The 25,619-nt window shown below is 38.4% G+C and overlaps 1 protein-coding gene across 10 annotated transcripts in view; it reads left to right on the forward strand.

Annotated features, from left to right (window-relative positions):
- Window positions 1-25,619, forward strand: part of CPEB3 (cytoplasmic polyadenylation element binding protein 3) — a 213,353-nt gene that overhangs the window by 77,454 nt on the left and 110,280 nt on the right. For 8 of the 10 annotated variants that reach the window (XM_082423686.1, XM_082423687.1, XM_082423690.1 and 5 more), the window contains one exon: window positions 17,811-17,834. The exons of the other annotated variants lie outside the window; for them this stretch is intronic. In XM_082423686.1, the coding sequence (XP_082279812.1) occupies window positions 17,811-17,834 (24 nt within the window). The remainder of the gene's footprint in view (window positions 1-17,810; window positions 17,835-25,619) is intronic. 10 annotated transcript variants of the gene reach the window in all.

Consider the following 25,619-nt stretch of genomic DNA (forward strand, 5'->3'; position numbering starts at 1 on the left):
CCAGCAGCATCAGCATCATTTGGGAACTTATTAAAAATGCAAAATCTCAGGCCCCATTACAGATCTGCTGAATCAGAAACTTTAAGCATAGGGCCCAGAAATCTGTGTATGACCGAGTTCTGTAGGTGATTCTGATGCAGGCTAAAGTTTGAGAACTGCTACTGTAAACCAGGGGTTGACAAACTACAGCCCTGTGAGCCATATGTGGCCCACCGCCTGCCTGTTTTTGTAAATAGTTTTATTGAAACACAGCCAAACCCATTCATTTATGGATTGTCTTTGGCTACTTTTGTTCTACAGTGGCAGAGACAAAAAAGCCTAAACTGTTTATTGTCTGGCCCTTTACAGAGAACTTTGCTGACCCCTGCTGTATAATACCACTGTGGTAGGGGGGAGGAAGGAGGGGAGGAAGAAGGAGGGAGATGATAGAGAGGGACTGGGCTAGAGAGTGTGAATAAATAAATCAACGTATTGTAACTCAGAATTTTCTCATTGTGGTAGATAGCCAACAGGTGCTTCAAACTGGACATATAAGGGGTTTCCCATTAGTGGAGTTTGCATAGGAATAGTGGCAATAGCTTTGCTGCTTAGAAATGGTTTTGTCAGTGTACTTGTTGGATTGGGTTCTGGAGCATCAAAACCTTATTAGCCAGAAAGTCACTGTATTAAATAATACTGCAAGAAATATCTGGCTGGCATCAACTCTCCTTCCTAGTGTCTATGGACCAAATAGCTTTGCAGAAGAACAGTCTCTAAATGGAAATTGTCCCTTGTCTGAAGGACCATACAAGCCATTGAATCCCTCAGGATATAAGTTTTCTCCTCTATCAAATGAGTGATATCAGGTTGTCCCCTCTCATCCTCCCTGACATACAAGCTGACTCTCAATACACATGGAAGACATGCTGGGTAAATCTACGGTTGTTTACAATATTACCCCTTTTCTTCTTGCTTGAGTAAGGATGTTGAAATGCCATTAGTGTTCCTTAGGGCATATTTTAGGTTATCTCTAAAATATATATTCCATATTTCTTTTGGTTCTGACATGTAGCCTACCTTGCAAGGAGCACTGGTAAGAACCAGCACTGCTGGCATTGTTTGATAATGCAGGTCCTAATCCACTCCATGCACATTTTGTTCTAAACAGCTAGTATCTCCTCTTTTTGAGGGTCTTGGAAACAATGGGAGTTCCAGACTATCCACCTCTATTTTCTAATTTCTAGAAGAAAGATCACTTTACAGTTAGATTCTGCTACCTCTAACTTTTTTTCTAGAAGGCAGGTATTTTTGAGGTGAGGATTAATAAACATGCTTAACTTGCCGAGCCACAGCAATTTTGTGAAACTTTGTGAAAACGCTTCAGTTAGATGATGGGATTTAGAAATGAATGTAAAAGAAAAGAACAGTATGATAGTGTGTCTGCCTGCAGGAATAAGTGTGTATTTTAGAAAAGACCTAATCTGACATGGTGTAAGTCCTCTTCTGCAAGAGGGAGAGGATATAATTTATGATTTTCTGTGTTAAAAATGAAGCTAAAGGACACTTTTGTTTTTAAAAGGTTTTGATTCTCTTTGATTTGATTCTCTTTAATCTCTGCTTTTAAATAAGAGATTTCATTTATGTTCTTTCCACTTTGTACATGTTGTTTAAATCCCCCTTTCAGCCTTGAAATTTCTTCATCCTTACAGATGAGGAGACTGAATTAGGTCGTCTTAATGATTGCTTTCAGAATGAAGATTCTGTGATGTTGTAATATTTTTTAAAGTACCAAAAGGGTCATTTTGCCAATATCTGTATCAAATGTTGATGAGTTACGCATATTTCAACATTATGGCAGATACCAGAGCACACCTATCTTCAAATGACTCTGTGGGTCCTGCCCTATAGGCTCCTCAAAGTAAACCGTAAAAACCACTGGGGTTTGACATTTGCACTTGTCAGTTCTCTTTCAAAGTTGACTTCGACTTGAAATGATCAGAGTAAACAAAATATCCTCCTTGGTAGATACTTGTGAGGTCTACAGGTTTTGACAGATTTGCTGTGATAAAGCTTTTTTTCCCCTTTTGTGTAGTTGGGCCCAGCCCATCTGGTGACATATATATGTACCACATGCACAAACACACCTATGTATTTTTTGTCTTCCCTTTTATGCCTACCATTTTTCAGCTCAACAGTTAGTGTCCTGTGACTGGTCTGTCCTTCTTATTTTCCCTCAACCTTCATATAGATGAGGTCACAAATCACTAAATCTTTATTAATTCAGAATTTGCAATTATTGAAAGGGGCTGGGTTGAAGTTGAACTATATTTTCAGACAAGAAGATACTGGCTAAGAAAATTTAAAAGAATTGAGTCAAGGGTTAAATTTTTTAAAAAAAGAAAATGTGAGACAGTTGTAGTTCCTTTTTTATTAACTGTTTTTGGTATGCAAAATTGATGCTTCCTAACTCTGTTCATAATGCTGCCATTCACTATGTCTTCAAAAAATCTCCCATTCTTTCACTTCCTTGATCTCACCCAAACCCAAATCTCTCCTGAAAATACCATGTTGTGAGCTCTCCTGACTTGATGAGACAGACAGAGGTGTCAGGGTGAGCATTCTCACTTCTCATTACTACTGCCCAACTTTGAATGGGCCAGTTTCCCGTTTTTTGGTGTTCCTAGTGCATGTCTTCCACCTATACCTTCCTCTCAGAATCACCACTGCTGATGACATCTAGAAGCCAGAAAATGGAGCTTGGGAGAAGACGGTAGGAAACCAACTGTAGAAAAAGTAAACCTGTAGACATTTAGGGTGTGGAAAGGCTAGCAAAATTTGTGTAAAGCCAAAGACTCTCCTGATTTTTGCTACTCAAGACCATGACTTTAGTAAGAGTTAGCAGGCCAACCTTTGGGGAGGAAACTAAGAGACACATCTAAATTTTGGCTGTTACCGAAAATTTTAGTCCTCAAGTATTGTAGAATACAGAAGTGGAGATGGGAAGAAATTCTGATCCATCAGTAAGATCTGCCACTTGTTTGCTATTTCCAAAATATAGTTAGTTCTGAAACAGTATGCCCCTTCCATTTAAACTGTTAATGTATTTTTTCTTAACTTTCTAATAATGCCCTCTTTTCATCCTCTTCACCCTTACACCAAAGACACTAGAAGTTTGCATAATGTATTTTTATTTTTCCTGCTGGAGAAGGAAGGAGACTATGAGAGTGCTTCCAGCTATATCTGTAGTAGTTTTATCAGCGAGATTTTTTCTAACACTTAAGGGTAGTTTGTGTTTTTTGTTTCTTTGATTGTCTGTGGGTTTTGTGTGTGTGTGCATGTGTGTGTATACCTGCACTCTAGGTATAGAGTTGAGTTTAGTAGTTGCGGGCTTGTATGGGATTGATGCCTGACTTGGTGCTTTTTCCTCTATTATGATGATCCTCAGAAAAGGATATTGGTGCTCCATCATTAGTCAAGTGACCAAATTTATGGTCAAGTTAATGTTCAAAACCAGAATGCCTGGTCTTGTGATTTACTCGAGGAGAGCCACTGCTGAGTATATCCACTTTATTCCTTTTGACTGGTCAGCTCCTCTTTTTTCAAGTAGAGAATGGGAAAAACAGTGAAATATCAGGAAGTTGCTTGATGAGTACAACTTGAGAAACAGGGGGAGCAGTGTGGCCTAAGGGATAGTATCACTCAGCTTCAGGGAGGTATCTTCCAAGTAGGCTGGAAGGCTTGTGAAGCCTGAAGATGAGCAATAAATTAGCATAGCCATGAAAAGCATTGTTTAGAATCTAGCAGATCTGGTCCCACTTCTTAGAAGCTGTATGACCTTGGGGCCACATTCTTAACTTCTTTGTCTCTGGTTTCTTCACCTGTAAAATCAAGATAATGATCACTAAAGTGGCTATATATAAATCTTGTAAAGTTTAGCATAGCGGCCTATAGATAATGCTCAGGTGAACTGCTGTCATGATTGCTTGTATCAGAGCTTTAGTGCTGCCTTTTATTTTATTTATTTATTTAATTTATTTAATTTATTTATTTTTGGCTGTGTTGGGTCTTCGTTGCTGCACGTGAGCTTTCTGTAGTTGCGGTGAGCGGGGGCTACTCTTCATTGCAGTGTGCGGGCTTCTCACTGGGGTGGCTTCTCTTGTTGTGGAGCACGGGCTCTAGGCGCGTGGGCTTCAGTAGTTGTGGCACGTGGGCTCAGTAGTTGTGGCTCGTGGGCTCTAGAGCGCAGGCTGAGTAGTTGTGGCGCACTGGCTTAGTTGCTCCGCGGCATGTGGGATCTTCCCAGACCAGGGCTCGAACCTGTGTCCCCTGCATTGGCAGGCGGACTCCCAACCATTGTGCCACCAGGGACGCCATAGTGCTGCCTTTTAAAGATTTCCTTTTCTTTGCATGTTAGACTTCCAAAACATATCCTACATTGTTTGTATTTAGATAGAGGTTTTCCTGATGGAATTTAAGACAGCACACCTACAAATCACTAATAGGCTAGAGTGGCTGTCCTGGAGTATATTACTGTCTCTTTTTGTGTGAATCTTTTTTTCTGCATGAAATGCTTCCTGTCTCTGTCTCCTGACTGAAACATGCACCTTCTTTGGGGCTTAGAGTTGCTGTATCTTTCATGATGTTTGGCACTTTTAAAGATGCCGTACAGTGATGTTTGCAATGTAAAATGGGATAGCCATTTTGGGCAACAGTTTGGCAGTTTCTTAAAAAAGTTAAACATACACACCTACCATAGGATGCAGCAGTTCTATCTTAAGAATTTACCAATGTCCACACAAAGGTGTGTATGTGATGTTTAAAGCAGCAGTATTCATGATAGCCAAAATTATAAATAATCCAGATGTCCCTCAACTGGAGAACAGATAAAGTGTGGTACATTTGCACAGTGGAATACTATTCTGCAATAAAGAAGAGCGAACTGTTGGACTTCCCTGGTGGCGCAGTGGTTAAGAATCCACCTGCCGTCGCAGGGGACTAGGGTTCAAGCCCTGGTCTGGGAAGATCCCACATGCCGCGGAGCAACTAAGCCAGTGCGCCACAACTACTGAGCCTGTGCTCTAGAGCCCGTGAGCCACGACTACTGAGCCCACGTGCCACAACTGCTGAAGCCCATGCACCTAGAGCCCATGCTCTGCAACAAGAGAAGCCACCACAATGAGAAGCACGCACACCACATCAATGAGTTCCCCCACTCGCCGCAGCTAGAGAAAGCCTGCGCACAGCAGTGAAGACCTAACCACAGCCAAAAGTAAATAAATAAATAAATTAATTAATTTTAAAAAAGGGACGAACTGTTGATTCATGCAACAACATGAATGACTCAAAATAATTATGCTGAATTTAAAAAACTAGACAAAGAGTACATACTAGATGATTCCATTAATATAAAATTCTAGAAAATGTACACTAATCTATAGTGACAGAAAATACAACAGCTTTAAGAATATTTTGAAGTAATATTGTCCCCCTTTTTTCAGAGGACAAGAGTGAAGGCTTAGATTTTTGGAGGAGTCATGTGATAAGGATGGCTTCTGGTTGAGCAAGTCTCTGAATCTCCTAAGTCTCTCTTTAGTTAAAAAAACCTACAGGAGGACAGTTATGATACTCTAACTACCTCATTATTTTTGTGCGACGTAGATGAGATTAGGCACAGGTACAAATAAGGTGTTAGTATTGCTACATTTGGAAAGTAGGGGGCATAGTCGTTTTAGAGAAGAGGGTCTAAACAGTAGTTTTGTAATGTAACAGAGGTTCAGTTTTATTTAAAAATTTTCATGCCATTCATTTTTTGATATCTCTCAGCTTGTAACTACAGCCTGTTCCAAGTTATGAGGCAAATAAGAAATTTGAAGTGCCGTTAGATTATACAAAAGTTATGTGCCTTATTTGTCAGCTGAACTATAAACCCAGTAGAGGCTTATACTTCAGTAGGTATCTTCTACAGCTTCTTGTTAATTGCAACCTCTAACCCAGTAATTTGAACTTAATACAGCTAAACTTGCTATCCCATATGATAATTATGAAATAAAGAATTTGTTTCCACAAGTCAAAAAAAAAACAAAGAAATCTGAAGTGCCACTTTCCCTCTGACAGGGAGGGATGATTGTTTGCTGTCACTCTTCCTTATCAAACTTTTAAGAACACTGATAAATTGAGGAGTCCTAGAATAAAACCTTGGATGTTTGAAGACTTAAAATTTTAATATCTTAAAAAAGCCTCAAACATTCATCTGCTTGAGAAACTCTGAGGTCATTGATTGTTAACACCTTGTACACAGCTGATGCACCAAGAAGCTTGGAGCTTTAGCTCATGCTGCCTTCTGCTTTTTTCCTCTTATTAATGCGTTGAAAATATTTTAGAAGACTTCACTTCTATTTCTGTTTGAACTGAGGGCTGCCAGAGGCGATGTGAAAGGGTTTTGGTATGAACTTTGTGTTTGGCAGACTCTGGTGTGGCCGCCGAGCCTCCTCTTCCCCCTCCCTTTCATTCTCTGCTGAGGGTGAACTCCTTGGGGAGCAGCTCAGCTGAGAGGAAGTGGCAGAGAGGGAGCTGAACACATGATGCTTTTATGCCAAAATGGGAATAGAGCCAGTTTTGCTAGAATTTCAAATGGAATTTTCCAAAATTTGAAGAGTACATTGTATTTCTGCTCACCAAGAGTGGATATAAGTCAATAGTTTTTTTTTTTTTTTTAGCAGAGTAATAAGATAGTGAAGGAATTATTTTGAGATTCTCAGATTAAAGACTTTGTCTTTGAGTATTTTGAACTTTTGGAAGACAAGATCCCTGTTTCTATCTGAACAGATTTAGAAGTAAAATTAGTATATAATTGTGGAATGAATATATTGTAAATGATGGCTAATTTAAAAATGCAGGATAGTAATCAGAAGGCCATGTAATGATCTATACTCAAATTTCAAACTATTTTGGGTAGATGCTGCACATGAACATGGTAGGGGACCTAAGGGCATTGTTGTTTTGTTTTGACCTTCTCATTTTACAGATGGGGAAGCTGAGGTTCAAGAGACTATGTGAACTGGCTAGGGTGACATGATGGAGCCAGAACCTTCTGGATCAGAACCTTCTGCCTCCAGGTTGAGGGTGATAACCTTTGCTTTAAATACTTAATTGTTAAGAGTGGTTATATTATTTTTATACTAGTTTAACACACACAAATTCAGTGTCTCTGGGAAAATCATTTTTCTAATGTTGTCACCTTGTTTATGCTCTGAATGCTTAATGAATCCTCTTTTCCTGAAAAGTAGAGTGATATTCCTGGTCTACATGGCCTGGCATTGAATATTGTAAAGAACTGAACTCTGAAATTCTTGACTTACTTTACTGGATTTTGGAAGAAGTTCTTTGTGTGTGTGAATATGTCTAAGGTGTCAGGATTTGGGTGCTTCCGACCTAATAATAAAGATGCGGGAAACTGAAAAGTTACCTTTTTCCTGTGGACCTCCCTGTTTGCTTTGTCCACTTGTGTCAGCAGTAGAACGTGGATTTCTCTTTTATAGCACTCATCACACTTGTAATTAACTATTTTAATGTTGGTGTTTCACTTTAATATGTACGCTTCAAGAGGGCAGAGAATGAACTTCTTTTCATAGCTGTTCGTTGGTTTCCAGTGCAATGCCCAGCCCATAGAGTAGGTACTTAGTCTGGAAGACTGGAAGAAAGGGAAAGATATCTCAGAGAGACTGTGAAAAGCACAGTTTAACAGCCTTAGAGAATATCTAGTCCACCTTAGTTCCTTCCTAAAGTTTTGTTTTAACTTCTCCTTTTGGAAGCTGGTACTAACATATATGGATCTAACAATGAACAGTTTACAAAGTGCTTTCACAGACCTGTCTCTGCCATTGTAATGCTTAAAATGGTTTGCCAGGACATGGTCAAAATTTTCCTTGAGCACCAGTTTCACCCCAGAATTATTCTCTTATCCAAACAAAATATGGCTGTGTGATAGAGCAGTATATGAAACTGAATGCAGTTTTTCAGATAAAGCTGGAGACTTCAAAAGATTTTCTAGATTTCAGCAAGTTTTAAGAATGCTTCGTGATTTGTTTCCTTCTGCTATTGGGGCACTTTGATAGAAAACAGAGAGTCATGGTCATTCCTTTCATCTTTATTGCATCCTTGTTTAAAACACGGCAGTGTCCTCATTTTCTAAAAAAGGTAAAGGAACTTGCTAATGTCATACAGCCAGCAAGTAGTCATTTATGACTTGGACACACAGATTAGTCTGCTAACCAGTCCTTTAATCCAAAAGAGCAGTGATTTCTGCTCTTTTGGGTTTTCCCAAAAAGATCACTCAGGTTTCCTTTAGTAGCAGTTAACTAAATAATACTTTATTGATTGTAGAGAATTAGTGCATTTCTGAAAATGATCAGTTTTAATTTTACAACGTAGTCTCCCTTATTAGTGGCAAGAATTTTAACGCACTGCCTCTCAGGCCTCTAGTATATGCAGACTGGAAATCTGAGACTTGGATGAAGACTCGGTATGCCAATGATCAGGAGGGAAAGTTAAGTACCTGAAACTTTGCCTTCTTTTCTTTGTTAGCCTGCACACACACATACCTTTGTTATCTGACTAAAGTTGTTGTTGTTTTTCCAGCCTAATATAGTGGAAATAATGGAGTTTGGAGGGACCAAGCATATCTGAGCTTAAATCCGGGACCCATCATTTGTTTGTTTCCTTGGGAAAGCTACCCGTATTTTTTATTTTAAATGGACACATTAATCCCTTCTTTACCAACAATAAGGTTAAATGTGCAATGCTCCATTACCAAACCTGGCAAGAAATACATACCTAACAAATGCTAGTCTCTGATCCTTCCCTCTTCTACCCATTTGCCCCCTTTTTTTCCTTTTGAGTTAACAGTAATTCTTAATCCTGGCTCTACAATCAAAATGGGAACCAAAATAAATAACCTATATGGGAAACGAATCTGAAAAAGAATGGATATATGTATATGTGTAACTGATTCACTTTGCTGTACACCTGAAACTAACACAACATTCTACATCAACTATACTCCAATGTAAAATAAAAAATTAAGAAAAAAAAGGAACCAAAATAGAAAATACTTGTGACCCCATACCAGAGACTAATTTAATAGGTCTGGGATTGAACCTGGTTGAGGGGGGTGGGTGGAAAAGACCACAATTAGAGGTAGTTCCCTCTTGAGAAATTCAGTGCTGCCCCCCTACCCCTTTCCAGTGTCTATCTTTATCTGAGCATGAAGGAATCAAACAGTATAAGGATTGTGCTGTGTATTCCCTCCTATTGTTTCTTTCTGCTCAAGGCTTGGCCTGCTTTTATTGTTCCCTGAGGTTTTTCCAAGTCCAGGTTACTAGAGGAAGCTGTCTTTGAGAGGTCAGGATGGGTGAGGGGAAGGAGCAGTTCTCTGTGTTGCCAGAGTTCCTCCCAAATTCTCAGGTCCATTCCTTTCCACAACTTTGCTCCACGAAGGAGCCCTCCTTCCCACATGAGAGGAGCCCTGTTGGTAGGGAGGAGACGAGGAGGCTGACTTAAGGGGCCTGGGCACAACGGCACCTGTTTTGTTACCGCTCTCTCCCCTCTGTATAATTTCCTACATTATCTCGGGGCTCAGACATGTAGGGTTAGCAAGTATTGGCTGTCCTGAACAATCTAAAAATTAAGTGTTTAAAGTTTGAAGAGACCACAAGACACCTTGGCATAGTGAAGACTTCGGTATAGTGAACATATGCCAGATATTTGGGTGCATGGAGTAGGCATTTTCAGACCTGGTTTGGACAGACTGGTCTGTGTAAAATATAAAATATTCTGGTATGTGATGAGAATCTGTAGAACTTTGCTTGCTTTTCAGGAGGGCAGTTAGTGTGTCATTTAGCAATGTGCTATTGAGATAAAGGTAAGGTAAGGCGGTAATTAATTACTCTCAGCGGAATACTATTAGGGCACAGGTGTGAGGGTGCATAGGCACCAGCTGTTGCAAACGCATGTGCAGGCCCACTCTCTCCAACCAGTGATAGCAGTATCATGCAGACATTCTTTTTTTAAAAAAAAAATAAATTTATTTATTTATTTGGCTGCATCGGGTCTTAGTTGCAGCATGCAGGACCTTCGCTGCAGTATGCGGGATCTTTCGTTACGGTGCACAGGCTCTTCGGTTGCGGCGGGCAGGCTTCTCTCTAGTTGTGGCACATGGGCTCTAGAGTGCGCAAGCTTAGTTGCCCCGCGGCATGTGGAATTTTAGTTCCCCGACCAGGGATCGAACCCACGACCCCTGCATTAGAAAGCGAATTCTTTTTTTTAATAAATGTATTTATTTATTTATTTTTGGCTGCATTGTGTCTTCGTTGCGGTGCACGGGCTTCTCATTGTGGTGGCTTCTCTCGTTGCGGAGCACGGGCTCTAGACGCATGGGCTCAGTAGTTGTGGCTCACCGTCTCTAGAGTGCAGGCTCCGTAGTTGTGGCGCACAGGCTTAGTTGCTCCATGGCGTGTGGGATCTTCCCGGAGCAGGGATTGGACCCGTGTCCCCTGCATTGGCAGGCGGACTCTTAACCACTGCACCACCAGGGAAGTCCCCATGCAGAGATTCTTTACCTATGTTTATTTCCAGAGAAATCTTGTCAGACATACAAATTTTAAATGATCTTTCTCTGTTTTAATGAGAAATTTAAGACATGGACCTGGAAGTTCTGAAGTGATTACTTTGATAACATGTCACATATTGAGAGATTTAATTAGTAACCTATATGGTAAATGTAGTTTAGAAATTAATACTAGGCATGCATGGACACTGCAAGATGGTATAGTGAAGCCTTGGATTTACCATTTTGGACAAGATTGGAAAAATAATAGGGGATGGAAATGGAAAAGGGGATTAGGAGTTTCCTAGGAAGCAGAGAAGAACAGATGTTAAAACATGTGGGTATCTAGATCTTTATGTTAACCGGATAGGTGATTATATTTTAATGATACTATCAGAGGAGTGGGTTGAATTGGTGTGACTGGAATATATGGGTCTGATGTATGGAATAGTGGGAATGAGGATCTGAAAGGTGGTTAGAGATCAGATGGTAAAGGGCCTTGATTGTTCTTATGAGAAGCTTGGACAGACAAGTACTGTCTTACTGGAAAATTAGGTTTATCTGAAGGAGGATGTTCAGGATGATGTGGGGTATGGAAAACTATTTCGTATGAGGAATAGCTAAATATAACTCCATTGTAGGAAAGAAAACCGAAAGGAGATAAAGTAATGACCCTCGAAAAAAAGGCTGGTGTCTGTGGCGAAGGATAATAGTGAGGCAAGTATAAGAAAGAACTTTCTAACTAGAAAGAATTGTCCTACCATGTAGCATGAATCTCACTTTTCCAGTCATGTTCTATGGAACCCCAGCATCCAAGGGGGTACTTTAAGGGCCACTATGGGGAGGGATACCTGACAGGTGGGGCTCTGAATCCCTGTGCTGCTTCAACCTGAACAGCCTTGTTCAGGGAATAAATATCTCATATTTGTTGGGGTTCATTTGTTAGAGGAGATAGGGATCTGCTACTTAGAAAAAAGTTTGAAAAAAAAAAAAAAAGGAAGACTGGAAAAGACGGAAGTGAGCCTCCTTATTCTTTTACCTTAACTCTTGATTAAGGTATTCTAGCAGAACCAGGGAGAACATCTTTGTGTTGGGTATAGAAGTAATTCCTGTTTTGTTTGGGACATGGGTTAAAGATCTATAGGTTTCTTATAAGATTTTGTAAGCAATGAAACAGAATGTTGCAAAAATTCAGTTGCTTAGAATGTAGGGCAGTTTCATATGTTATTAATGACAATTAGATTTTCTGACCAATCCACAAAAACACCTATTAAATTCTGATCTTAATTCATAAAATAACAGCTTTAAGGGTAGTGATTAATAGAAAACAATAGTGCTATGGTAGTAATAATGAAATAAAACAAAGAAAATTTGGGTGAGAAATTTCTCTTTATTATTCTTGGATTATGATACTAAAAGCAGACTCTTGGAGGATGATAAGTTTTTGGAAATCCTAAAGGGAATTTCTGGGTACTTTCAAGGACTGTACAGTTTTGAAATACTGGCTTTTCTATCTTGGTGGTTAGGAATAAAGGCTTTATTTTTTCAAATGTCCATTGACTGGTGTATTACTTTACTAGGGATGCCATAACAAACTATCATAGACTGGATAACTTAAACAAAAGAAATGTGTTTTCTCATAGTTCTGGAGACTGGAAGTCCAAGATCAAGGTGTTGGCAGGGTTGGTTTCTCCTGAGGCCTTTCTTCTTGGCTGGCAGATGGCTGCCTTCTTGTTGTGACCTCACATGGCCTTTTCTCTGTGCATGGGCACTCCTAGTATCTCCTCTTCTTATAAGGACACCAGTCCTGTTGGATTAGGGCTTTACATTTATGGCCTCATTCAACCTTAATTACCTCATAGAAGACCCTGTCTTCAAATATAGTCACATTGTGGGTTAGGGCTTCAACGTATGAATTTTAGGGGGAACACATTTCAGTCCCTATTAACTGGTGAATGGATCAATTGTGGTATTTCCATTCTATGGAATACTACTCAGCAATAAAGAGAAACAAAATATTAACACATGTAATAACATAGATAAATCTCAAAAACATTATGCTAAGTAAAGGAAGTCAAACACATTGATTCCATTTATATGAAGTTGTATAAAGGGCAGACAAAGCTAAGAAAGCAGACTGTTGATTGCCAGGAGCCATGGTTTGGGGGATAAGATCAACAGCAAAAGGGCACAAGGAAATGTTTTAGGGAGATGAACTGTTCTATATCTTGTTTATGATGGTACTGGTTGCATGGCTATATATGATTACCAAAATGGATCAAACTGTAAACTTACAATGGATGAGTTTTATTGAATGTACATACTACTTTAACTTAAAAGAGAAAAAGAATAAATGCTTTAGAGCCAGTGTGGACCTGGATTCCATCCCAGCTCTGCTGTTTAGGTAGCTGAATAACCTGGACCAGTCATTCTCTTTGGACCGTAGTTTGCCCATCTGGAAATATATATTATGGTAGTTGCTTTGGGAATTAGAACAGACAACGTTAAACATTCAGCATATAATGCCTGGAGCATAGTAAATTATCAGGTTATTATATTTTACTTTATGGTATTTCTTTTCCTTTATGAAGTATGTAAGCAACACTAGTATTATACTTGCCACTTGTTAATGTTACTTTTTAAGCTTGCAAATGGAATGGAAAGATTTTTCTGAGAAAAATGGATAAGAGTCAAAGAGAAAAGGGTGGGAAGAAGGGATTTTAAAACATCCAAATACTTTATGGGAACGTAGCAGATGAAAATGTATCCCATCCGTTCAAGCATCATTTCTACCTGCTAAGTTTATGTTATGAATAAATTGATCTTTTCAATTATAATTTGCCAGATTTGAAAATTACTGGGCTAAAACTATCTCACCTGCCATTATAAAGACAAAGATAGAGGCGGGGCATATATGGGACAAACTCCATCACTCCTGTGCTTTGGGAATTTACAGTCTAACTAGGGAAAAGGAGATATTTTTGTACTAACTTAAAGATCTTAACCCATCTTAGGTAGAATTTTTTGCATGACTAATACTTAGATGGAAGTTGAAAGGGACCATTAGATGTTTGAATAGAATTTAATTTTGTATACTGAAATGGTATTCAAAAAATAAGTTTACAAGGTGTTTTTAAGAAACTGATTTTATTGCAAGGAAGGTAATTAACAATTTGTTCCTACAGTTAACTTTTAACAACCTTGACAGATATTTCCAAGCCAGTTAGTAAAATGTTGTACTAAGATCTCTGTATCTTGTTCATTTAATTTCATAAGTATGGCATCCCAGGGACTCTGCTTAAGTTCCTGAAATGGGTGCATGCTACTTTGATCCACAAGAGAATGGAGATCTCTCTCTCTCTCTCTCTGTTGTGCCATGCACGAGCATTTTTGAACCTCTGTAGTAGAATCTGTGTATGATGTTACTTGGCTTACAGAAACTTCAGCAACTTTGGATGAATCCATGTAGCTGAAGATTTACTTTAGATGTTAAAATCAGATCGTAAGTTGCCCTTAGGGAATCACATGTGTGAGTGCAGCCATTTAAAACAGAGTGCAGGCCAAGTCTTAAGGAGTAACAGATGATCCGTTTTACAGTGCTGCCTCCTGTGCCTAACCAAACACCATACCGTTAACTTGAGGTGCCATTCACAAGGTACTAGCCATTGATCATGTAAACTTATTTTTAGAGTAACTGGCATATCCCACTGCAAAGTACATGTACCATTTTATATTTATTCTGGTGAATTGAAAATAAGTCTAATTTTTTTCAATTTTGGATTATTCAGGTTTATGATTTAAAGACTACAAAAATGTTAGCATTTTGGACCTTCTACATTAATCTTATAACCTTTTATCCCAGTGAATCGGTCTAAAATGTTTGTAATATTTTGTTTTTTATTAAAGTATAATTATATACCAAATAGTGTGTAGATCATAAATATATACTGTAGCTTGATATATTATCACGGAATTGAACACAGATTAACCGGTACCAAGATCAAGATCAAAACGTTACCAATACCCCAGAACCTCCCCTCAGGTTCCCTTCCAGTTAGTACCCCTAGCCAAGGGTAACTACTACCTTGACTTCTAGAAATTGAATGTAATTTTTTATGAGGTCTAAAGTTGTTTAATACATAATGAAACAGTAAAAGAATTTTATCTGTAATGATGATGATTGATAATAAAGAATTAAAGTTCGTGGAGGAAGTAGTTCTTGGACTTTGAAAGTGTATTGTATCTTGTCATAATCTGGTATAAATCTGTACTAGCATAGAATATATTATATACCCAGAATTAGTCACATTATTTCCTTTTTTTCTATGTGGGATTGTTTTGTGCTGGCTCATGCTAAGTTTATATATTCAATAGTCTTTCTTGTTTAAAAGTCATATTTGTTCTCAGGGGAAAGCACTACTTCTGTGCTCCCAAATTTCTCTACTTGGTGTTCTCTTCATTATCTCACCTTTAGGGAAGAGTTTGACTCTAATTAGTCTATTTGCAAATGGCCCTCATGAGCATATTTTTATATATATATATATATATATATATATATATATATATTTATATATTTATTTATTTATTTATTTATTTATTTATTTATTTATTTATTTATTTATTTATTTTTGGCTGCGTTGGGTCTTCGTTGCTGCGCGTGGGCTTTTCTCTAGTTGTGGCGAGCGGGGGTTATTCTTCCTTGCTGTGCGCAGGCTTCTCATTGCAGTGGCTTCTCTTGTTGGAGAGCACAGGCTCTAGGCACACGGGCTTCAGTAGTTGTGGCACGTGGGCTCAGTAGTTGTGGCTCGCGGGCTCTCGAGCGCAGGCTCAGTAGCTGTGGCGCACGGGCTTAGTCGCTCCGTGGCATGTGGGATCTTCCCAGACCAGGGCTCAAACCCTTGTCCCCTGCATTGACAGGCAGATTCTTAACCACTGCGCCACCAGGGAAGCCCAAGATCACTATTTGAAATTGGCTGCCTATTCCATATGCCATCTTTGCCTCCATATTATCAGAGCCTCCAGACTGACATGAACCAATTTTCTGTCTTTGATTAGAAATGGGAAAAAGAGAAGAGTCTATAAAAATCATCAACTGTTTTAAGGAAGCTTTGATTACAGCTCCCAAGTAACTGTGAAATACTGATCTATTTTTGCAGTTTCAATGTGAGAGATAAATGAAACCTCCTCCAAGGCAAACAAACAAACAAAAACCCAAAAAACAACTCCCAAGTACGCCTTTTGCAACTCTACCCCATCCCCAGTTCAGGGTGCTCCTCCGCGCCCCCATGCCTGTCTGGGTCTGTGCACTCTGTGTTCTCTGTTGCCTGAATGCTTAGCAGTTGACGACGTGAGTGAACAGCGTTCTCATTTAGCCTTTAGGGATGTTAAGGTCTGATGAGTCATTTGTACCTTAGTGTCGTAATCAGATTCTTTTTATTGAGTATCTGGCCAGAAATCAGATATAATGAAAGAATGGGAATGTGTTGTTTGGGAGAGAAGTGAGTAATTTTGAAATACAGAATGTTTGATTTTCTCTCTAAATAGAGGTTTTGCACTGGGGGGTGTTGGACAGCATGACATCATTGGGGATGGGAGAAGGACAAAAATAAATACATAGGTAGGACATCAAAACTGGTTTTCCCGCGATGAAGAGTGGCCCCCGCTTGCCACAACTAGAGAAAGCCCTCGCACAGAAACGAAGACCCAGCACAGCCATAGATAAATAAACAAACAAATACTTTAAAAAAAACAACAACTGGTTTTCATCTCTTTTTCTAAGTGTTGTCTATTAGTGTTAATTCACCCGTGTTATTATAAGTGAAGTAGGCTTTTGGGGGGACCAAGCTAGGAAACTACCATTTATTTTTCTGAGAAGATGAATTTCAGGTCCAAATTATGAAAAGTGTAAAAGTTCCTTAAAATTTTATTTTAGAATGCATTCCCTTTGTAGGTGATGCAAACAATAATTGCTATGTAAATTCAGAAAAGGTGTTTTTCGTTGAGAGTTATACCGATGGATGGAGTTAGGGAGTAAGTAGGGTTTGAGTAATCCTTTTTAATCTGGATAATACTTTTTAATATTTGTGTCATGGGAAAGTGAAGAGGCCAAAGGTGTGTCAGTGGGGTGAGTACGATGTCTGAAGAAAAATGGAAACTAGAAGAAGATGAGATTGGCCAACTGGTATTTCAACTTTCTAGCTGAAAAGTCTGAATTCCTTTCCTAGGAGAGAAGTGGTTTTCTTTAGTTCTACCTTATACTGCAAATGTAACCCCAAATTATCCTTGTTTTTTAGTTTAAAGTTAATGTTATAACATTTCATGCCTTTAAAAAATGGATTAGAGTTCTCATTTATTTTTTACAGAACTCGGGGTTTCAAATTTGAAAAACTTTGCACTTTGAAAAGTCATTTTAGATGACAGGATCTCCTAGCAATATACGTAGGATGCCACAGTCTAGCTCTATTAAACATTGTAACAATGCATTCTGTGGGCCTTGAGTTTTGAGGGGGAAGAAAACCTTTAAAGTGCTCTGTTCTTCAGCATAGCCTGGGATGTACCCATTGCCTTAATCCCTTTCTACTTTTTCAGTTCACTTTCTAGATGAAAAATATATTGTTTTCCCTGCATTTGTAATACTGTATGGAAAGTAACTGAGGAAGCTAAGAGAAATGTCACTGAAAATTTTACAGAAACACATTTTGTAAAGCAACAGCTAATTGTGTATACAGTTTTCAGGGGACTCTGTGAAGTGTGTGTGTGTGTGTGTGTGTGTGTGTGTGTGTGTGTGTGAGAAGAAATTTAGAATGACCACCACATGCTGCAGATTTTATTTAGAATGAATGGTTTTATCTTTAAAGTGATGTCTGGTGGTAACATATAGTCCAAATGAAGATTTATAAATCAGAAAAAAATTTTAAAGAACTGTATCTATATCTGATATAGATAATGGGCCACAATATAAATCCTTATAAGACTTGTGAAACTTAAGCACCCATTGTATCTTTTCCAGTGGCTGCCACATGCAGTTGAATTTCTCTTTAAGATTGTGATTTAACTTGTGCTTCATAAAGGTTTTTTTAATATAATATGTCTGTAGTCAAGTTGAACAGTATCTCCAGATTAATTGATTCTGAGAATACTTAGAAAAGGTTTGTGTGAATATTTTTTTATTTCTAAATTCACCATTTTGATACAAATACCCATGGTTTTCTTCTGTGTTTACATGCAGCCAGGAGCTATGGGCGAAGACGAGGTAAATTTTTTTTTAATGAGATCTTTTGCTTGCCAAATTGTGAGTAAATGTGAGTGTGTGCGTGTTTATACCCGTGTGTGTGTAAAACAATAATTATTGTATGGTATGATGTTCTAGCTTAATTATTTTAGCGAAATAATTCTCTTGTCACTTTCATTATAATTATTTTTTGTTGTTAGTAGGTAATTTCTTCTTTTAATCCTAATAAAGACATAGCAAAGACTATTTATAACTGGAAGTTTTTGTTATATGGTTTATTGTGAATGATCTTGAGGGAATAAAGGCCAAGCATACGTATTTTGTTGTTGTTCTGTGTCCACTGTGTTCTTTTCACACTACTTAGAAGACAGAAGTTAGGTTTTAGAGGGCAATTCTTTATTTTAGTAGGTTGGCTGGTGAATTTTTTGTGTGTTACATCCAGAGGCAGATTTACCTTGAAGCTAAATGAAAGTTAAGTTTCGGGTATCCTCACTTTCATGGGTCCCCTCCAAGATTTTTACCTTATCATTGTATTCTTTTTCTTAAAGAGAGAGCCTCAACTTGTATAGGCTCTAAGCCCCATAAAACTTTCATTCTCTCCTGGCCACACCCAAACAAAATAATATTGCTTTCATTTGTGTATTGCTGTAACTTTTCTAAAGCATTTCCATATCTGTAATTTGTTCAAATAATTTTACGAAGTAGGTAGGGTAAGTCTAATGTAGTGGAAAGAGTATGGGGTTTAGGATCAAAGACTTAGGTTGGAATCACTGCTTTATCACTAACATCTGGTATCCTCATCTGTAAATTATGAAGTATTAAAACCAGTCTTTTCCAACTTCAAGAATGTTAGTTAGTGAAGTTATGGTATTAAAAATAGTAGAGGAAAACTTATCCATGTAAACTGAAAGCATTCCATAGATGTCAGTTGCTTTGGTGCTTATTTGCGGAAGTTGGGAGAGAGAAAGTAATTTCCCCAGCTGTGTGATCTCAAAGTCAGAGCCAAGTCCAGAACCGTTGTCTTCTGGCTACTTATTGGGTGATGTTTATCATTCATCAGGCTGTCTCTGACTCTGTAGTTGAGTCCTGAAGATAATAATATTAAATTCATAGTATTTATTCCACAGTAAATGTTTGTTGAATAGGTGAATATTGGCAGAACCTAATATGTGTTTGAGTTACCAATGAAACCTTCTGTCATGATGGAATCATATCGTCAGTTTTGTTCTCATGTGGTGGTGAAGAAAAACATTTGTATAGTTGATTACTTTTTAACCATGGAAATAAAGACCATTTAACATTTATTAATCTTATAATTTTACAATTTCAAGTGTAGAAAATAATATTACTAGAAATCATTTTGTAACATTTTTTTTTCTTATTGCTAGGAAATTGATGGCTCTCGGGAAGGAATAGAGAAGAACACTATCTGGGGGGTAGACAACAGGAACTCTTCTCTTATTAGGCACTGATTAATCACCAGATCTTGTCAGTATTTTCCTTCTAGTTTCTCAGGGCTTAACCCTCCCTTTCCATTCTATTGTTTCATCTCTCTGAAGCACCACTTTGTCCTTCTCACCCTTGTTCTCCATTCAGGATCCCTGTCATCTGACTTCTCCCTGTTTCACCAGCCTCATCATCTCCATTTTTCCCCTTCACCTTCCTCTGACCAATCCTTGTGCTTTCCCACTCTCTAGCTATTGCAAATACTGTCCACCCTTCCTCTCATTTACTTAACTAAAACCTATCCTTAGTTCATGCATTCAAGTCTAACTCAAGCCTTACCCCTTCCAGGAAGCCTTGCCCAGTGGCCTTACAGGCAGTGTTTTCCTCTGCTTCTGTTGCCTTATGTTCTTTCTGTCTTTTCTGTATGCCCTGATTCTTCAACTGGAGATAGGTTCTTTGAGGACAGTTGCCTCTTGTGCCTAACACTGTGACCTACATATAGTTAGCACGTATTAAATGCTTATTGATGAGGATTGTTTGGAAGTAAAACCCCATGTCTATGCAGACCAGAGTTTGTCATTATATTTTTTCAAAATTATTTTATATTTAAAAATCATAGTATACTAAATACTAGACATCAAGAATATAAGATCACCTGTAGTTTCTAAACTCCTGAAAAAATATTTACTCTTCCTATTTCTGTGTTACCTTCCGCATCTTTATTTGTAAGGTTTGACTTAATCGTTTTCAGAAGCCATGATCATCTTTGCATCAAGTGCTAAACACTGCCTAGAATGACCTGGTCACTGCTCTTCATAAGTCTGCAGTTTGATAGTTGTAAATGAAGAATATAATGGCAAAAGAGAGAGAGAGAGAGAGTGTGTGTGTGTGTGTGTGTGTGTGTGTAAAGTTGAAAAAGAAGAGTCATCTTTTTAAAATGTAGTGACAAAGTCATATGGGATGGAGCAGGTGTACCTCATATCCACTCTCATTCCTTGAAATATACTCATCTGGGCCAGCATTACATAGTATAAATTTGATGATCTAGCAGATTTCCTCATGCCATTTATTTGTGTAATCAGGGATTATATTAATGCTTGATTTCTTTCCTCCAAACAAAATTTAGACTTTTCCCCAAAAGCATAAAAAGTGAACCTGTTGATGTGTGTTAGCTGTAACTCATATTCTGTGCTTTACATACACGTTGGTAAACATTTTGGGAATAGAGGGCAAAGGGAATTATCTGTGACAGTTTTGAGATCTGTCAGCAAAAATTAGGCAGTGAAATCTTTCACCTCTCCTGGAAAAGCTTCCTGGAATAGGTAGAATATCAGGAACTATTTGGATGATGGAAGAGGATTAGGAAGCAAAGCACTCCAGGTATCTGATTCAACGTAAAAGAAAGCTTTGAGATGAGATTGGCATGACCAGATGCTTGGAGCATATGTCTGTGAGTGGATGCAGTGGGGGCCAGCTGGAGAGGAGAAGTTGGCAGTGGGATGGTCTGTGTTGCCCTGATGAATGGTTTTTGACACAGATAATGTCAGGCTTTAGAAAGAGTTTCATGATACAAGCAATGAAAACAGGAGAGAACTTGGGCATCAGTTGACAGCTTGGATGGGAAATCAAGTGTTGGAGGGTAGACTCTTTGGCAAATCAAGCGCTTCCAGTAGTACAGTTGAAGCAGTAGCAGTTGGGAAGAAGAAGAATTAGATGTGAAAGAATAGGATTTGAAAATGAATATTGATTGTACATAAAGTTTTAAAATATTCAATTATATTTCCCATTGATACCCACTTTTATTTTAGAGATGGGTTTCAGTAGACAAAAGTTGATTTCCCTTGTGGAATCAAAATGACAGCAAAGAATCTTAACCTCTTCTTTCCAGAGTGTTCTTTCACAAGTTTTTTTTTTTAACATCTTTATTGGAGTATAATTGCTTTACAATGTTGTGTTAGTTTCTGCTGTATAACAAAGTGAATCAGCTATACGTATACATATATCCCCATATCCCCTCCCTCTTGCGTCTCCCTCCCACCCTCCCTATCCCACCCCTCTAGGTGGTCACAAAGCACAGAGCTGATCTCCCTGTGCTATGTGGCTGCTTCCCACTAGCTATCTATTTTACATTTGGTAATGTATATATGTCAGTGCTACTCTCTCACTTCGTCCCAGCTTACCCTTCCCCCTCCCCGTGTCCTCAAGTCCATTCTCTACATTTGTGTCTTTATTCCTGTCCTGCCCCTAGGTTCTTCAGAACCTTTTTTTTTTTTTTAGATTCCATATATATGTGTTAGCATACAGTATTTGTTTTTCTTTTTCTGACTTACTTCACTCTGTATGACAGACTCTAAGTCCATCTACCTCACTATATATAACTCAATTTCATTTCTTTTTTTTTTTTTTAAACATCTTTATTGGCGTATAATTGCTTTACAATGGTGTGTTAGTTTCTGTTTTATAACAAAGTGAGTCAGTTATACATATACATATGTTCCCATATCTCTTCCCTCTTGCATCTCCCTTCCTCCCACCCTCCCTATCCCACCCCTCTAGGTGGTCACAAAGCACCGAGCTGATCTCCCTGTGCTATGCGGCTGCTTCCCGCTAGCTATCTATTTTACATTTGGTAGTGTATATATGTCTATGCCACTCTCTCACCCTGTCACATCTTACCCCTCCCCCTCCCCATATCCTCAAGTCCAGTCTCTAGTAGGTCTGTGTCTTTATTCCCGTCTTGCCACTAGGTTCTTCATGACCTTTATTTTCCCTTAGATTCCATATATATGTGTTAGCATACTGTATTTGTTTTTCTCTTTCTGACTTACTTCACTCTGTATGACAGACTCTAACTCCATCCACCTCACTACAAATACCTCCATTTCATTTCTTTTTATGGCTGAGTAATAGTCCATTGTATATATGTGCCACATCTTCTTTATCCATTCCTCTGTCAGTGGACACTTAGGTTGCTTCCATGTCCTGGGTATTGTAAATAGTGCTGCAATGAACATTGTGGTACATGACTCTTTTTGAATTATGGTTTTCTCTGGGTATATATATGCCCAGTAGTGGGATTGCTGGGTCATATGGTAGTTCTATTTTTAGTTTTTTGAGGAACCTCCATACTGTTCTCCATAGTGGCTGTATCAATTTACATTCCCACCAACAGTGCAAGAGGGTTCCCTTTTCTCCACAGCCTCTCCAGCATTTAGTGTTTGTAGATTTTTTGATGATGGCCATTCTGACTGGTGTGAGGTGATACCTCATTGTAGTTTTGATTTGCATTTCTCTAATGATTAGTGATGTTGAGCATCCTTTCATGTGTTTGTTGGCAATCTGTATATCTTCTTTGGAGAAATGTCTATTTAGGTCTTCTGCCCATTTTTGGATTGAGTTGTTTGTTTTTTTGATATTGAGCTGCATGAGCTGCTTGTATATTTTGGAGAATAATCCTTTGTCAGTTGCTTCGTTTGCAAATATTTTCTCCCATTCTGAGGGTTGTCTTTTGGTCTTGTTTATGGTTTCCTTTGCTGTGCAAAAGCTTTTAAGTTTTATTAGGTCCCATTTGTTTATTTTTGTTTTTATTTCCATTTCTCTAGGAGGTGGGTCAAAAAGGATCTTGCTGTGATTTATGTCATAGAGTGTTCTACCTATGTTTTCCTCTAAGAGTTTTATAGTGTCTGGCCTTACATTTAGGTCCTTAATCCATTTTGAGTTTATTTTTGTGTATGGTGTTAGGGAGTGTTCTAGTTTCATTCTTTTACATATAGCTGTCCAGTTTTCCCAGAACCACTTGTTGAAGAGGTTGTCTTTTCTCCACTGTATATTCTTGCCTCCTTTATCAAGGATAAGGGGACCATATGTGCGTGGGTTTATCTCTGGGCTTTCTATCCTGTTTCATTAATCTATATTTCTGTTTTTGTGCCAGTACCATACTGTCTTGATTACTGTAGCTTTGCAGTATAGTCTGAAGTCCGGGAGACCGATTCCTTCAGCTCCATTTTTCTTTCTCAAGTTTGCTTTGGCTATTCGGGGTCTTTTGTGTTTCCATACAAATTGTGAAATTTTTTGTTCTAGTTCTGTGAAAAATGCCATTGGTAGTTTGATAAGGATTGCATTGAATCTGTAGATTGCTTTGTTTTCCTATGCAGCTGCAGCCCCTGTTAGAAACTAGCCTGATAGCTAGTGTCATACGTGATCTTTGCCTACACATTAAACAGCACACTTGATTAAAATATATGTTGTGTTTTCGTTTCACATGAGTTTTTATGATCTCTGGGAGACTTTCGTCCATAAACAGAGATGTTGGCTATGCCAGTGCTTTTGATGTTTAACAGAATTTCTTAGTTAAAGAGCAGCCAGGAAAATATGAAAGATCTTTTTAAGTAATATGAATGAGCAAATGGAAAGAATGATTGGAGTCACTTTACTGTTGGATTTACTGTGGATTGGTGTTACTATTGTAAAATGTACTTCTGTGTATATTTAATTCATAAAAATCTATTGAAATTAATGGATGATTTAGTCAATAAAAAAGGTTCTAAGAATCCAATAAAACAAACTTGTGTATCAAGTTGGAGTTAGGTCTTTCTGCCAAAAGCCTGCCCAAGGGAGGAGAGATCAGCTGTATCAGTGAGACAGTGGTACAAACATGTCATCCTGCTAATTCAAACTGGGGTTACGTGAGCTTTCTTGTCTAAAGGAGTGGATGGTCCCAGAGTGAAACATGAACAGCTGAAGAAATATCTGAGTGTTCATAGCTACAGTGTCTGAAGTATTGCTGCTTATAGTAATAGGAAAAATGTTCACTTTTGCAAGAAGTTGCTCTGGAAGGAACCTAAACTAATAATGAAGGAGGGGTTCTGGGCTGTCCACACTAATTTCATTCATTAAATGTTTGTGTGCCCATTATGGGTTGGATGAGGTGCTAGACCCTAGCTGTCTCTCTACTGAGTGTTCACTCTAGTGGGGGAGAGAGAGGTAATACATCAGTATTAACAAACATTTTTATACTCAAAGGTTGTGATAAGTACTAGGCAGGAAAAATGGGAGGGTCCCTTTAAGGTAGGATGGTTTTCTCTGAAGAGATGTTATTTAAGCTGAAACCCAAAGGATGGAAAGGATGGAAAGATTTATTTATCTTTAAATAAATGTTTTATTTTGGAAATTTCCAAACATACACAAAAATAGAATTGTTTAATGAAGTGTATACCCATCACTTAGCTTCAATGATTATCAACATTTTTGCCAATCTTGTTTCATATGTTCCCCCTCCTTTTTTCCCTTAGAATATTTTAAAGGAAATTCCAGACATCATAATACAGCTATTTTAAGAGGCTTGAAGCATAGTACTGATAAATGCTACAGCATTGATTAACCTTGAAAACATTATGCTAACTGAAAGAAGGCAATTAGAAAAGATCACATGTTGGATGATTCCACTTTTATGAAATGTCCAGAATAGGCAAATCTATTGAGACAGAAGGTAGACTAGTGGTTGCCTAGGGCTGAGAGGGTTCAAGGAAAATGGGGAGTGACTGCTAATGGGTTAGAAGGATGAATTGTATAATAAGTAAATTATTTCTTAATTAAGCTGTATTAAAAAGGAGTGGTGGGGGAGGGGAGAGGCACCTGAGGCAAGAAAGGGCTTTGTTTGTTTGAGGAAGTAAATAGAGCCTAGAATGGCTGAGCTTGGTGGGAGAGAAGGGAGGGTGTATTAAGATGAGGTTGGAGGAAGGAAGGAAATCTGATCTTGCTGGGCTTTAGCTCCTGGTAAGGATTTTGAACTTGGTCCAAGTACAAGAGGAAATCTATGAATGTTTTAAAGCATGGTCAAGTGATCAGTTTTATGTTTTTAAGAGTACTCTGGCTGTTGTTTGGAGTAGAGTGAGAGAAGTGGGTTGTTTACATTGGAATGATGGTAGTAGTCTAGGCAAGAGATGATGGTGCTTTAGGATAGGATGATGGCAGTGGAGTTGGAAAGAAGTGAACAAATGGGGTTTTATGTAAGAGTTTTGTGTAATAAAAGGAATGCTGGGACTTCCCTGGTGGTCCAATGGGTAAGACTCCGTGCTCCCAATGCAGGGGGCCCAGGTTCGATCCCTGGTCGGGGAACTAGATGCCACATGCATGCCGCAACTAAGAAGCCCTCATGCTGCAACTAAGACGTCCGTGTGTCGCAACTAAAAACAATCCCGCATGCGGAGATCCCGCAACTAAAGATCCCTCAAGCCACAACGAAGATCCCGTGTGCCGCAACTAAGACCTGGAGCAGCCTAAATAAATAAATAAATAAAAATTTTTTTTAAAAAAAAAGGAATGCTGCTGCCCCCAGAGATTTGAAACCTTTCATCTAGT

This window comes from Balaenoptera physalus (genome assembly GCF_965194825.1).
Source record: "Balaenoptera physalus genome assembly, chromosome: 14".
Lineage (NCBI taxonomy): Eukaryota > Metazoa > Chordata > Mammalia > Artiodactyla > Balaenopteridae > Balaenoptera > Balaenoptera physalus.